Here is a 16,006-nt window from a genome sequence, read left to right on the forward strand (position 1 = left end):
TAACTTTAGTGGGTTGCCAATTGTGAGTTGCAGGGTGATATGGCTACTGGCTAGAAGGGGCAGAACGCCATTCCTCACACCACTGGAAGAGCTGCTCACAGAGTCCGGCTGGCAAAACGCCACACAGAATCAAGCACGGATACTGCTGGACACTGAAACATCTCTCCTGCAACCTTGATGCCATAATTAAATGATGTAGTTATATTTAGGCGGTCATGAGAACTTTGGCAATACAAAATCCAAATTAAATATTTGTGTAGGTGAAACAAGTTTAAAAATAAGTGGATTATATAATATTGAAATGTAAGTATCACAGCAGAATACACCTGGGTATTGAAAAGTCTCCAACCTGAAAAAGGAGCCGTCATACAAATAGCCTTGAAACCAATTCCCTGAAATTAAATATTTCTCTGTAAGTCCTTATAAACAAGAATAAAACGTTCACCACTTTTGCAGAAATGGGAAACCCAAAAGCAAATACGCAGAAAAACCACAAACAACAAGTGGCAGCTTTAGCATTAATACTACTAGAAATTAATTCTAGTTAAGAAAGAGAGGCACTAGTTTATCAATTATAAAGCTGCCATTGTGCCAAATGTGACAAAGACATCCTACCTTATTCCAGCCATGACAGTGAGCTGACACTTCATCAACAGCTAACTTGTACTGTTGGTAATCCAGGGGTCTATAAAATGAGAGAGCATTCAAGTTTCGATTAAAATATTAGCTAAATAAAAATGTGCATACATCATTTGAAATTCAACAAAATGGGACGTTACTGTAAGAGTGAATATGTTTGCAAGGTAATGTATAGCTGACCACACAGCCTTCTGAAAGAACATTAACCAGAAGTCATGTTCAGTCACTAATTTCTCATTTACAATATCCCTTTTTTTTACACATTTACTAAGTAAAGCAGTATAACAGTTATTAGAACACAGTGTTTTTATGAAATATTTAATTTATAAACTTTACACAAGAAAAGAAAAAATAGTTTTACCATTAATATTAAGCAACATTAACACAGCTTGAAGGTAAGACTTTTAACTGCCCTTACAGCCTGAAACACTGAAACACACAAGAGACCTGCACACACTTTCTTTATCTGTCCTTGAGTCACTATTTTGTATAAAAGGGGTTGGGCAGCCAGTTGACCTTGGACCCCTACAGGTTTTTTTTCTCCTAACTAAGGAGTTTTTGGTTCCTCTTCTATGTTGTCTTCTGGTCTTTTTTGTTCTGTATTCACAACATGTATGGTCACTTGCTTTGGTAAGCGCCTTGGGGCAACCTTGTTGTGAAAGGCGCTATATAAAAATAAACTGAATTGAATTGTATAGGAAGCCTTCAAAAATAAAACAGTTTAAATGAATAAGCAGATTTCCAAAGTACTACTCAGTACAACCAGAAACACCATGCTTTGGAAATGCATACAAGGCATTTAAGGGGTTAGTTTATAAATTAAAACACAGAAATTGAGAATTAAAAGGGCATGATTCAGAAATTTCCTTTTAGTCATGTCATTCATTCATACATATCAAATAAAAAGTTATTTACGGAAATGACTTCTAGTCATGGACACTAGGAGGAGGAAAAATTATACCATATGTTGCTATGTTGAGGGCACATACTGAGTTCCCTAGAATATGTATAAAGGTAGGGGGGTTAACAAAAGGACATGGACAGAGAAAAAAGTTGAGAAACGCAGCACACTGAATTCACACCTCAAGCAAACACTGTACCAGGGCTATGCGACACAGAGCCCTTTCAATCCTCTCCACTGCACCCCAGTCATTATACTGATCCCACGAATTACCAATTAAAGAACTGAGGAGCTGGTTTTTACATGATTCGCCAGTGGAGCAAATTAATGAATAATAAATTATTTTCATAACAGTTTTCAATCCAAATGATCCTAAAGCCCTTTACATACAGGAGGGGCCCTGCTCTTGTGAAGAGCAGTAGTAATTCTGTACCAGCAATCCCGCCACTCAGCCATTTAGTGGAGAAGTGAGAAATTCCTTCACCAGTTGAATTAAAGGGGACATTTTAGGAAGCTCAGTGTAGAATTTCCTAAGACAGTGGGGTTAACATTCCTACTGTTATGAACGGTCCCATTTGATCTTTAATAACAGAGAAGACTGCTGTCCTTTGGATTAGACATTAAAAGGGAGTCCACCGTGTCTCTGGTTCAGAAGGAAGAGGGCCACATACTGGTCCACCAACATGACATACAGCAGCAATAAAATGTTCCTTAGAGATCTCCTGTCTCAATAGTGACCAGCAGCAGCCCAGACATGAAACATTCAACACTGCTGTGTACGGAAAGTGCCAGAGGTCGGACTGCCCTCAGCAGGGCAATTGGAAAGAGACAGGTAGGAGAAGGAAGCATATTTCCCAAGAAAGAAAAGGCAAGACAGGGAAAGAGAGGAACAGAGCCCGGGGAAGGACTGGAGGAAAGGGCACTCACGCACTGAGGAGGGTCTGGAGAGCCAGGTGCAAAGGTGTGCCCAGCTCCTCCGACACTCTGCTCCCAAGGTGAGACAGGCAGTCTTCTATAGAGCTCTCTGGGTTGGCAGGGCTGAACACTGGAGATGTATGGCAGTCAAAGCCTGTGCTGTGGAAGGCTTGAAAGATACAGAAGTATATATAAACACATACGCACTCTGTTTCCTGTTGCAGTTGTTCTCGTCTCTGCAAGGATAAGCAGTAGTAAGGTTTTCACAGTGCTTCATCTTCAGCAGCACGACAAATGTCTAATTTTTTTTTTCAAAATGCAGCAAAGACAGTTCTTAAAACCCTTTATTAATAGACACTTATTTGGACACTATTTTACAACAAAGGCAAGACTCCGCCTTATTACAATGTCTATGAATTTGTGATTCTTAGAAGGATTGCCAGTCCATTCTAATAAGATGGGACATCTCATGTGTGGAGATACGAGATGGAAGTCTCACTTCCAAAAGCAGAGAGCAGCTATACGTTCAGATAAAATACCTTCTACAAGACCAGCACACCTGTGTTTATTCAACTTAAAGTCTAAATAGAAAGCAAAATTCACAATTCCTTAAGATTTCACTCATTCTTAAGTTTAAATAAGAGATTTTTTCATATAAGATACAAGTTTAAGTTTTTATTCTTTATAAACTATACTGAAAACAAAGAATATACAGTATGTCTGAGGAAAATTTCTTTATTTAGTATCCCCAATTATTTTGTCATCTACTCAACCAATCTGGAATCACTTACTGTTTTTAACACTCGGTTTAGTTACAACTCTCATACTGCATGAGAAGAATGAGGACCTGTCATGTTCCTCTGATGTGCCCAATTATCAGAGCCATTCATCCTGTTTTTTAGCACTTTACACTCACTCAGTTTCAAAATGCCAATTGTTCTTTACTCATCACCTCACAGCAATGACTCTTGTACTGCACCTGGAGATTGAGGATCAAATTATCTATCAACCCATTCATGGCATTGCTGAGATGCTGAAAACTCCACAGTGCCTCACAGGAGACTAAGTGCACACTAAGGAGCAACACATCCCTCAGTGATGATGCTGCAAAGCAGCAGAAACCTAGGAAGTTAGAGGAGTTGTTTCATTCAAAGTATTAAAGAACCTGGATTATTAATGCTCACACTGGTCAAGTGGCATGGCCCACGTGCAAACTGGTAATGCCCAGACCACAGGGACTAACTTGAAGTCCGAGTGACCATCTTTACTGTTTTAGCCACTTGGCAAGACCGAACTTTAAACATACAGTGCCTTGCAAAACTACTGCAGTGTTCATGTTTTGTTGCTTTAATGCTTGCAGTCATGACATTCAATTGATTTTAAATTTTAAAATTTAGCAATTGATAGTTGTTATATATGTAAACTATTTCACACTTTCAAATACCCAGCACCTTTGTAAACAGGCGTTTGTCGACTTTGGCATTGCTTTTAACAACATCCAGCCTCATCTTATGACCGAGAAACCCATCGACTTAGAAGTAAATACGAGACTGATTAGATGGATTAAAAACTTTCCAACAGAAACAGCAGGCAAGGCTTAATTCCACTTTATCCTCCCTTACATGTACCAAGACAGGAGCTCCCAAAAGCAGTGTTCTTTCACCTGTACTCTACACACTATTCACCATTGATTGCAGAGCATCAGCAAAGTCACATCATTGTATTAAATATCCTGATTACACAGCCATGGTTGGTTTAATTTCACAATAGCTAGTCATCTATTGAGAGCCTTGCCAGAGCCTTTTTAACTTTGCAAGCCAGGGCATGTGAATAACCGTCTTGAGATTAATGTCAAGAAGACAAAGGATATGGTGATTAACTTGCAGAAGGTTGGGGCAAGTATTCCTCCTCTGAAAACTGATGACTCAGAAATTCAGAGAATGATAACTTATACGTATTTGGGACTGGAAACTGATAATAAAATGCACTTTGAGGCCTGTGCTTCAGCCAAGTATAAAAATACAGCAACACATATTTTAGGAGGAGGTTTAACTCATTTAATGTCGACTGCACTTTGATTACTCCGTTTTACAACAGTATTCCAGAGTATTCTCCTCTTTTGTCTCATTAGTGCATATGGTAATATGCGAATGTGAGATAGGAATAAACTGGAGAAAGCTGTCAAACAATCCAGTAGAATTCATGGCAGCAGAAGTCTTTGAAGTCTATAAAAATCTTCTGAAGGAAAAAACAAGATAGATAATGGGAGATGTAAGTCACCCTCTTTATCACAGGTTGTGTAGATAAAGCAGAAGGGGGAGCTCCCATCTTTTGCAAAACCAGATAAACACCAACAGACATGGAAGCTCTTTTATTCCTGCAGCCATAATATTGTACAATAACACAGTAACATTCACAAGCTATTCAGCTACATCTACAATTCCATAATTGTTAAAATATACTGAATCACTGTAGTAACGTGTACAGTATGAATAATAGTTAATATGAATGTAGTAGTAATAGTAAGATTTATTTTGAAGAATTTCATGTTGCATTTATTGTATTCTTCTGTACTTGTATGCATTTGTCTTTTCTTTTTATTGGTGAAGGTTGGCAGCAATATCGCCAAATTAATTTTCAGAGTTTTGGGATAATATACAGAAGTTCTTCTAATCTAATCCGTCAAACATTTGAGTAACAGCATTATTTATAGCTCTGCTTCAGGCAGAGAAGGAAATCTGCCAAAAAGAATGGGTGAAAATTTGGTGTGCAAAGATAGTACATACTGACCCAAAAAGACTTGAGGCTGCAATTGCTTCCAAAGGTGCTTCCAACAAATACTGATTTTATGGTTCAGAATACTAACGAAACCACTATTTCACAGTTGATTTTTTGCTGTTGTTTATCTCACTCTGGGTAGCGTGGTGCCTCAGTGGTTAGCATTGCTGCCTCATGACACTGGGGCCCTGGGCTCAACTCCAGACTTGAGGTGCTGTCTGTGTGGAGTTTGTATGTGCCCCCTGTGTTCGCATGGGTTTGCTCCAGGTGCTCTGGTTTCCTCTCACAGTCCAAAGACATACTGCTAAGGTAAACGGCTTCTGAGACAATTGGCCCTGGTGTGAGAGCGTGCATGTCCGTTTCAGTGTGTCTGGCCTGTGATGGTCTGGCACCCTGTCAGTGCTGTACCCTGCCTTGCCTCCATTTCTTGATGAGACAGGCTCCGGCGTTCTGGCAACTCAGAATTGGAAGAAGCAGTTAAAGAATGGATGAACGGATTATCTTAGCCTTATAAATCTCCAGTTTGAGCATTCAAGTATAAATAAATAATATTTGAATAAATTAAGTTTAAAAAGTGTGCAGGCATCATTTTGTAATGTAATAAAACGGGACACAACAAGAGGGGTCTGAATGGTTTTGCAAGGCACTGTATAAACTTTCATTTTACTATTCTCCAAGCTAAGCTTATCCAGACAATGCTGATTAACCATGATTCCACTAGATCTGTCCCGCTTAGAGACCATTTCTGTCACCCCTGGTAAAGTGGGTACCGGCCAGCGCCCCCTCACCACCTCTCAGACTCACACGCAGAGATCTCCTCCTCCAGAAGCCTGAGCTCCTCCTCGATCTCCGCCTTCATCTGCATTGCCCTCTCCTTCTCCTGGGACGACTGCTCCGGCTGTGCAGCTCCTGCGGAGAACACCACACTGCAGCTCAAATACACCCAGAACTTGGTCTCTTCTACAGTACAGGACACGTACGCATAGCTCTTCAAGGGCAGAATGAAAAAGATCACTCATCTACAAGGCCGCAAAGACGAGCACTAGGACTCCCTGACAGAATTTTAATTCATGAGGAATCTTAACCGCTACTTACCTTAAATAATCAATCTTCATCTAATTTCTGAAGACACTGTTGATAGGCCAGTGTATTTTACTAATATCTATAAAACTGAATGAGTCATTTCATAAGACCTGTGGACTTCAACTCTGTTGTAGTAAAATGTATGAACAGAGTGCTTGTTCCTCATCTTACATTTTCTGTAGTCAAATATTTAGATCCTCTCCAGTTTGCTTATAAGGCAGGTAGCAGCACTGAAAATGTTACTCACCAACAAGAGTTTCATTCATAGATTTTAAATTGTTTTTTAATATAATGAAGACTCTTATTTCATTACAATGTAATCTTAATTTGGAGGTGAATGGTTACACTGGATGAACAATTTCTTTAGTAATCAACCACAGTCCTTAGGAATGGTATACGTTCTAAAGAAATGGTTTTAATGAATGGCACTTCACACTCCAGACTCCAACATCTAGTTATAGAAAGAGTATTTTATCACCAATGTTTTCGATCTACACAAATGAAATGCAGATCAATAATGGGGTTTTAAACTTGCTTAAATATGCTGATGATATGGCCTTAGTTGGACTTCTGCAGGTAAGTGAAAGTTTGATCCAAACACTCTACTTTCACTAAGTATTAACTCTTACTAATTGGTGTCATGCACTTTAAAAAAATTAATTTGTGCTTCACTCAGGCAGACTTGAGCCACATTTCAACCTATAAATATAGGGAGCTTGTGGAGATTGTCCCTCGTTTTAAATATTTAGGTACAGTACATGCAGTGGCTTTCAAAAGTATTCAGCCCACCTGAACATTTACATTTTATTGTGTTTCAATATGTTGAATATGAATCATAATGTTTTTAACTGGGAGTTTTCCCAAGATCCTCCTAAACTAACTATAAACGTAAAACAGAAAATAACTGCACAAGTATTCACCCCTTTGAGTCAATATTTGGTAGATGCACATTTGGCAGAAATTACAGACATTAGTTTTTTTGGATGAGTTTCTACCAGCTTTGCACATTTGGACACTGCAATCCTTGTCCATTCTTCTTTGCAAAATTACTCGAACGTCCTCAGCTTGCATGGGAAAAGCTGATGAACAGCAATTTTCCACTCCTGCCACAGATTCTTGATGGGATTAAGGTCCAGGGTATAACTGGGCCAATCCAGAACACAGCCTGCTCGCAAAGTGTAGGTTGAGATTTGATGCACGTTTTTTGTCACTCTCCCATGAAACCCAAATCTGTGAAGCACCAAGACCGTAACATGCATAGTTTCTCCCATTTCAATTACAGAGAACTGCAATTCCTTTAGCGTTGTCACAGGCCTCTTAGTGGCCTCCCTGACTAGTGTTCTTTTCACCTGGTTACTCAGTTTTTAAGGATACCCTGTTCTTCACAGTTGTGCTGTTGTGCCATATTTTCTACATTTCTTTACAACAGACTTTACTGTGTTTTGGGGGAAATGTAATGCCTGTGAAACTTTCATACACCCTTCCCCTGATTGATACTTTTAATAACTCTTTTCCATATTTACTTTGAAAGTTTCTTTCACTTCATTATTTAGGTTTTGATGGGAGCTGTACTAATCAACTGTGGGACGTTGCAGAGATACATACTGTATATTTATCCTGAACTTATGTGAAACACCCTAATTGCACACAGGTGGACTCCATTCAACAAATTGTCACGTCTAAAGCTATTTGGTTGCACTAGAGCCTGCTTAGGTGGGTCTTAGTAAATGGGGGTGAATACTCATGCAATCACTTATTTTTTATTTTATATTTGTAATTTAGGAGGATCTGTAGACTCTTATTTTCAATTTGACATTACAGTGTTTTGTGTTGTTCAATGGCAAACAATACCAAATAAAAGTCCAAGGGGGGTGAATACTTCTGACAGCCAATGGATATTGATAAACTTCTCAGACAATACAAGAGTATTATTTCTCTTATAAGGTATTATTTCTCTTTAGACATTTGACAAGACAAGACCTTTGATATAAGCAAACATCCTAAAGTTGTCTTACACAAATCTGGTAGAGAGTGTGCTCTCTTTTAATAGGTAATAGTAAATAATACCCCACATCTACTACAGCTACACTACACTCTCATTTTGAAAAATTACCATCTGGGCATCATTTCAAAGGTTACAAAATACATTTTTAACAAATTGGTATTCTGAGTACTAGTACTCTTTTAAACTGCGATGATGTCAATGCAATGCTCTGCGCATACATTATATACTTTAAATGCATGCAGCTCACATACGAATCTTATGCTTTAAACTTGAATCACATGTTATGTATGCATTGTAAGATAATGTTATTTATATTATATTGATGGTAAATATCTGTAAACACCACCTAATGTTTTATGTACTCTGTATATAATTTGTATTGCCTCAGTGAGGCCAAGGAAAATGTCCACTCTAGGGGGATAATGAAGTAGATTCTGATCATTTAAAAATAGAAAGTGCCATAACTTTTCCATGCAACTGCTCTTGGATGTAGACAATATTTTTTGTACAACAAGTTATTAACAGTATTTTGTCTTTAGCGTTTATGAAAATTATGCTGAAAGGTTTTGCTGACTTTCTTCTAGTGACATACTATAAAGTTTAGAAATGAATGCAAATGACCCTTATGAAATGCTTGGTTATCATTTACATCACAGGGATAAGTAATGATTCTTTTAAAACAGGCCTTATCCCTAAATTCATATTAACAAGTGACCAGCATAAATGCAAACCTGTAGTATTATGATCTCCTGATTAAGGCCTAAACACAAGTTCACAACAAAACAAAGTTTGACTTAAGTTAGGGTACAGTATGCACAACTTCTGCATACTTCAGACAAGACTCTGATAAAGCCATGGGGTTTATTTTAAGTTATGCACATTTGCCAACCGGCTGAAACATGATGGAAATGTACTTAAAGACCTCGGGAAAACATTTAGATCAAAATCATATCAGTTACAGTCAGTGCACCGCTTTTCAAGCTTTATGCTGAAAGGTACTAAATGTGTACTAACCCTTTAGCAGATCTGCTGAACTTTTTTTTTTTCCCCCAGAGAACCCAGCCAGGTCCGTCCTTGAAGAGTTAACTCTTACTCCACCCCTTTCCCTCGCAGCTGTCGTGCCCACCTCCCCTCCCTGGTGCGTGTCCTTGGACACTCTCAGCTGCATCACAGCGTCAGGAGAAGGGAGAGAAAGGCGACTGTGCTGCCAGTGCTCCACAGTCGATCGTGGACTTCCACACACAAGAAGCGATGACCCCTCAGTCTCCACGCCACGCAGGGATTTCAGGCATACTAAGAGTTTAGCTGGGTTCATTTTTAAACTGGTTCCTCTCTCAAATTGGAAGCCCCAGCTCACTTATGCAACAAGTTCTTTCTGTCCCTGAGACAGGGACAGCAGAAGGTTAAGAGAGGGACTTTCATTCCCCCATTTTAACACGTCAGTTGAATTTTTTCAAAGCACATAATTAACTCCTCAATACTAGCAATTTGTACCAACCATTTGTATTGTGCTAATTAGAACATGACCTGTCCAACTAAGTTCTGTCTCAGACAGCATAAAACTAAAAAAAAAAAAAAAAGATTTTGGGACTTTCAGGCGCTTGTGCCACTGAAGACCCCGCTCACTCACTGTTCTAAAGGATATAACTCTTTTGTTAAAGCCCATGGCGCAGTATCTTTACGCATTCCTGAGGTTTGTAACTTAATGAACCAAATAAAAATACGGAGCACTGAAGAGGAAGGAAACTGAAAGCATGACAGACCACAGACATGAAAAACAAACCCTTAGCGTTCACACATTTTTAAAAGTGGTCTCTTAAAAAAACTTCAGGAAAAGAAAAAAGCAGAATTTCAATGGTGTCTGGAAAAACAGTAATGTCAAAAAGACATTGTTCTAACCTTATACATTCCAGTTAATAATGATATCTAAACCTGCATTAGCTCATGTTTGGACTTTTCACTCACTTAACACTCCTCACAGTAGATTAATACTATGTGGTTTTCAGTGTATGTGTATATCAGAAGCCCTCTCCTGAAGAGACCCTTCTACTGAGGATACCTGATGCCTCATAAATTATTCTGAATAAATACAGCTTCAATGTTAAACTGACTTAATGCGAAGAGATACATGATAAAGAATAATGCACTCACGGTGGCTACATTACTTTTAGGAAAACAGGACAGGTTGAGGGAAGAGAAGTTGCAGCAGACAACCCACTCTTGAAAAAGAAACAAAAATTGAAAAAATAATATCACAGGACGTAAGGGTTAATCGTGATATTCTGCCTTTGTGTCTACAGAATGCAAAAGGGGCATTATCAGCAGGAATGTTGAAGCCAACATCCATCTGACTGGCCCACAAGACTGAATGGCTTGACCCTGTGGCTTTTCAAACCCAGGGGCAGTGAGCGGTTTTCTTCTCCAGAATGAATAAGATCAGTAATCTGCCTCTTTAGGACTGGTTTTGTTCCATGGCCAGCCTGCTCACGTGTGAGTAATTGTACAGTGATTGCACATGACAGTCTGTCAGAATATATAACAGGTCAAGTGGAAAGGAGGGATCAGTCACATTTCCAACGCTCTGAGCAAAACAGGAAATTCTCTGTTTTTCTATGAAGAAAATGAAAAAAAAAATTCAAATTTGCCTGTACGGACTTGTCTGAACAGCATATAAATATCCTACATTCCCTCTTCTTTTATTCACTAGACTTCTGTTCTCCATATGTTATTTTTTAATAAACTGTATCTAATCCACATTCCGGCATGTGTTCTTCATAGAAGATGGTGTAGCACTCCAAAGTATCTCTTATTCTGCAGCAATACAAAGCATTTTAACACTCACTGGTACTAATTACTGTTGTTAAAATCCTATTTGTTTTGGGAAGCAGTTATTTCATTGCTGGGAATACGAACACATCTCTAGGATCTGTACTCACTCCCTGACCACCTATAGCCGTATATAGCAGAAAGATGGTACGGACTTGATGGGAGAGTTCTTACTTTACATTACCAAGGTGGCCACCAAGATCTTCAAAAAAAGTCCTATGTCATTACTGAAATACTCTGTTTCAAAAAACTCCTGCATTGAAAGCAAACACTAAGATAGCAAATGATTGGCAGTGGTTGGTAAGGATTCAGACATAACCTGCACTTCCCCTCGTATGGACAGACACAGGCTGAAAGTTATAACTGCCCCAGAACTGAAAAACATTTTAACATAGCCTTCTTTCATACTATTACATACGAGTAAGTGGCACTGATCTTTATTCTAAATGAATTTCCTTTTAGTCCGAGCTTTCCTCTTCCTACTCATTGTGATGAAGATGAAACACCACTTCATAACTTCCGCAAGGCGCAAAAAAGTACCAATAACATCTGACAGTAAGCAGTAGGGGTGAGGTGGTGGACTAATTTCCAATGCGGAGCAGAGTGAAATGTAAGTTTGAAATTCAGCTTCATAAAGTAAATAGGTAAATAATTAATGCAGTGCTTAAGAAAAAGTAGAAGACTAGATAAATCTTTTTTTTCTGATTTTAAACATAAAAGACCAGCTCACTCTGGACTTTTGAGTGTTGCTTGCTAATGGTAGCCAACCATAATTCTACAAGCTGACAGAGCATGTAAAGAATGAGCTAAATTGGTCAAACGATCGTCTGTCATTTGCAACCTCTTACATTCTTACAAGGGAATTTAAATGCAAACGTGCACCTGCTGACCAACAATATCACCCTGCAACTGAAAAACATGAATTAATCGATTTTATTACCATACACGTCTTTTAAACTATACTTGTTAACGAGGATACTGCTTGGTTGTTAAAATGTAAATGATCCATGTGCTAGTTAAGATGTCTTACCAAGTTACTTTCAAAACATGCTGGTTCTAATACAAGCAATTTCATATTATGTATTTTTCAGTTCTAAGCCATTGTGCCTTTATTTTTGAAACGCGAAAGAAAAAAAAAGTTTTAAATAGTTAAAATATTTTGTTCAGAAATCTGTGTAATGTGGAAGTTAAACAGTGAATAGAACGATCTGGCAGATAGCCTACATTTCATTTCATTCCTTTGCTTGGCCAGAACTGTCTGTCCCTGAGCGTCCGTCAACACTTGCTCGTTACCTTCTGCAGTGGCACCCTGTTGCCCTTGAGGCCTGTCAAGCGAGATGAGACCCAGGTAGCTGAGGACGACATACTTCGTTTCATAATGAAAACCCTCTGGCACAGCAGTGGTGGAGGCGGCAGCAGCAGCCATTGAAGAGGAGGTTTCCGCAGGGCTGAAGAGCCAAAACTGGGTTTCTCAGGGTCTCCTGAAACAAGAGATATTATACAACAGCTGTGGCAACACAGCTCTAATGACTTAAGCCTAAAATGTGTCTGGTCTGGGCAAGTGGTGCGCATAAATATTACCAGCAGTGCATTTAACAGGAAGTCTCCAGTATCCATCCCTAGGTTTCAAACCACTGTAGTAATGCAATGCAATGTCACAAACGTACTGTAGGATTCCCTAGTTTTAACAACTTTCTGTCCGAGTTTCTGTATTGAGTCCTGCATTTCCCAAAGAGGCTGAGCTACCAGATACAGATATATTTGTATCTGTTCCTTCTAGTGCACAGTGTCTTGCTGCAGATACTGGATCTATACACCAAGGCTCTACACAATGGCAGGCCTCTGTCTTTGGTACGCAGAATGAATGATTAGAACATCTGAGGGCAAAATGCAAGGTTGCCACTTCACTAAAATGTGTGTATTTCTACCAATGGGACCATCAACTTAAAACCTTCAGCAAGGGTGTAGCCCTAGAGTACGGAGATCCCATCTTCAAATCTGGGTTTTGCCATTGGCAGACCTTCAGCCAATGGGACAAATCCTGGGACAACCTGGCAGGCAGCTGGGGAACCAGGAGGAGCAAGTTTTCTCCATTTTAATGGTTACCAAAGCTCATTTGATCTGACAGCTAAATTACCACTTTCTAGCTTGATCTCCTGAGACCTCAGAAGCTAAAACAGGCTGGGTCTGGCCCGTACTAGATTAGGATACTGCTGTTGCTGTTGCTGTTGCTGTTGCTGTTGCTGTTGCTGTTGCTGTTGCTGTTGCTGTTAGTGGACCAGTAAGTGGCACTCTTCCATTTGAATAAAAAGATCCAAACCCATACTCCAAAAACAGGAGGTACTGATAAAATATTAAACCTATGTCCTGACTTCATGAGGACATTAGAGATCCCATGGCACTGTTGCATGGATGTTAACCCAGATGCCCTGGCTAAATTCCACTTTGGGCTCAAAAAAATCATAACTCCCTCAAATTTCCTCCTAAAATCATTTGGCGAAGTCGTTTCACACTTCTACCTAATCTGCAGTGTGGCTACTGGCACATAAATATTGCTCTGCATCACCATGGTGGGTGCTACATCTCTGTGATGGACGAAATGGGTCCCCTCCTATATGTGAAGCACGTTGGGATCCTTTGACTGCGAAATACTATACAAACACAATAGCGATTGTTATAATTTAGTTAAAACCACTTATATTACCCATTTGGAAATTAGCTTGTGTGGGGGAAAAACAACAACAGGTCTGACTATTCTTCCAGGCACATTCTCCAGCATAACTAATTGCAGTGTGGGTGAGATTAACATGGCAAGCGTGTCTCTCCAAGGCAGCTTTCTCTCAAGCTACTCAAATAACACTCACAGACAACATAACTGATGTAATAAAACCTTTTCCAACCTCCAGTCCTTTCAACCCTCTTTAGGTTTCACAGAAGGAAAAATACCATAACTGTTTCTTGGATACCAGTTGCATAAAGCTGCATTTTGTAATAGACGGGCAGTATAAAAAAAACAAGATAAAAAACAGAAAGATTATCAAGGAATAAATGGTTATATTTAATCTAAAGAAAAAGTTCCATCTTCTCACAGCTACATATTCACCAAGAGCGCACCAGGAGAGCAGCAGCTGTGAACCAACCCCAATTTTCTCAGGGTTGCAGACAGGAGACCAGCGCTGGTGTCCAGAGTCATTCCGTAGCCAAAACGGAAGTTAGGACATGACTCAGATTTACTCTACACTGTGTCAGGTAAAGGTTGCTCTGTCAAAAGGGACAAAATTACAGGTCATACTGTTCTATCATGTACTACTCTCTACCAATTCCCTCCCTCAAAAAAAGTTTTCTTAATTCTTAATTTCGTTATACTTCACTATTTAAACCATGCCTGGAAAACGCACTTAACATTCAAATGCCATAAATGTAAAATGTGTTTCTCTGTTGCTAGCTTCGCTAGCTTTTTACCTTGGAACTGAAAGAAAAAAAATCAATAATCGTGATATTCTCCAGTAAATTATTCTCACGTCACGTTTGTTAGAAACCATGGTTTTAACACAACCATGCACGTTTAAATCACGACGGTATGCCTACAAATGTTGAAACGCCGCGAAATCATTCATTTTGTGTGGTGTCAACTTTTGCAAACCGCGACTGACCACTTATCTTATCAAGATGTGTGCTCTACACAAACCAAAATCATTCGTCAGAAAGTTAGACGGAGACTGGCACCTCGGTTTTTATACCACACCTCACCTACCTTAGCTAACAACCCCAATTCTACTGTCCTCTCACTGGAGGTCTGACGCACACTTGCAATGAACTGTAAGAAAAAGAGAGGTAAACCTATTCCAATGGAACACACATTCCCAGCTTCATGCAAACACAGTGACACTGGCTCATAACAGTGGAGTTCAATGTCCCATCGCTTACCCTATCTCCAGTGCTGTCTGTCCGTGTCTAGCACAAGTAAGAGTCCTTCAAGGGGGAATAGCTATGTCTCCCGGCTCTCCAGTTCCTAATTTAGAGCCAGGGTAGCCATCATGCGGGCAGAGGAGCACAGCAACACTTACGGTAAAGGGGAGGGGTCAAAGGGCGCTCGGTTAACGTAAACATTTTATCACGACATTACTAAATCCGTTCCAACAATGGCAGACGAGAGTCAGCCTGCATAAACTAGCAGCATAAACCAGCGAGGTGCCATTTAGCAAATTCTGCAAGTTTTGCACTTAACGTGTCAAAGGTCATCGGCTGCACGTTTTTTATGGATTTATGCAAAGTATTTCCTTGCAGCTGGGCCGACGGACATAATCTGTCAATACTGTATTGACACCTGTGCCCCAAAAAAATACTTACATTTTCGCTTCTGATCGCGGCTACCATTGTTAGTTTGTGGAAATAACAAATTCAGCGAAATAGGTTTATCGGAGATGGTTTTTTTTTTCCTGTGATATTTTTAAGATATGTACTATATATGTAATTATTTTCGCTGTTATCACTGTATTAATAAAACTAATGATAAGGTATAACGGAATTTCAAAATACATTTTACACAAATGAACACTTTAGTCTAAAATATACATATTGCACGAATTAATTTGACGTAAGCTTAACAAATGGGTTAAATATCTCTGAAGCAACACATGCTAAAATACCAGCAAAATCTAAATATTATGCAGCACACGCTGCCACCACGCGTCCGAAGATATTTCTGTCCTTACAGTTCTCGATGACGTCGGCACGTCAATCAGTATGATCCGCAAACAACCGTCCATTTGAAGTTTAAGCGCAACAGAAAATTAGGTTGCTTTAAAAACTGCACCTGTTTCAGTAGAGAATGAAGTAGTCAGGCAGGCAAGAAATGA

General features: G+C 39.3%; 1 protein-coding gene across 2 annotated transcripts in view; it reads right to left on the reverse strand.

Annotated features, from left to right (window-relative positions):
• The window catches only part of bcl2l13 (BCL2 like 13), a 41,581-nt gene extending 25,760 nt beyond the window's left edge, over positions 1-15,821 (reverse strand). Inside the window, exons 1-6 of one of the 2 annotated variants that reach the window (XM_088646855.1) lie at positions 15,075-15,821; positions 14,902-14,964; positions 12,441-12,628; positions 6,038-6,142; positions 2,468-2,624; positions 616-685 (exon numbers count right to left, since the gene is read on the reverse strand). In XM_088646855.1, coding sequence (XP_088502981.1) covers positions 616-685; positions 2,468-2,624; positions 6,038-6,142; positions 12,441-12,573 — 465 coding nt within the window. In that variant the 5' untranslated portion in view covers positions 12,574-12,628; positions 14,902-14,964; positions 15,075-15,821. The remainder of the gene's footprint in view (positions 1-615; positions 686-2,467; positions 2,625-6,037; positions 6,143-12,440; positions 12,629-14,901; positions 14,965-15,074) is intronic. The other variant, XM_088646856.1, reaches the window with a different exon arrangement.
• Between the last annotated feature and the right edge of the window lie 185 nt (positions 15,822-16,006).

Source organism: Lepisosteus platostomus, chromosome 9 (genome assembly GCF_059453375.1).
Source record: "Lepisosteus platostomus isolate fLepPlt1 chromosome 9, fLepPlt1.hap1, whole genome shotgun sequence".
NCBI classification, from domain to species: Eukaryota; Metazoa; Chordata; class Actinopteri; order Semionotiformes; family Lepisosteidae; genus Lepisosteus; species Lepisosteus platostomus.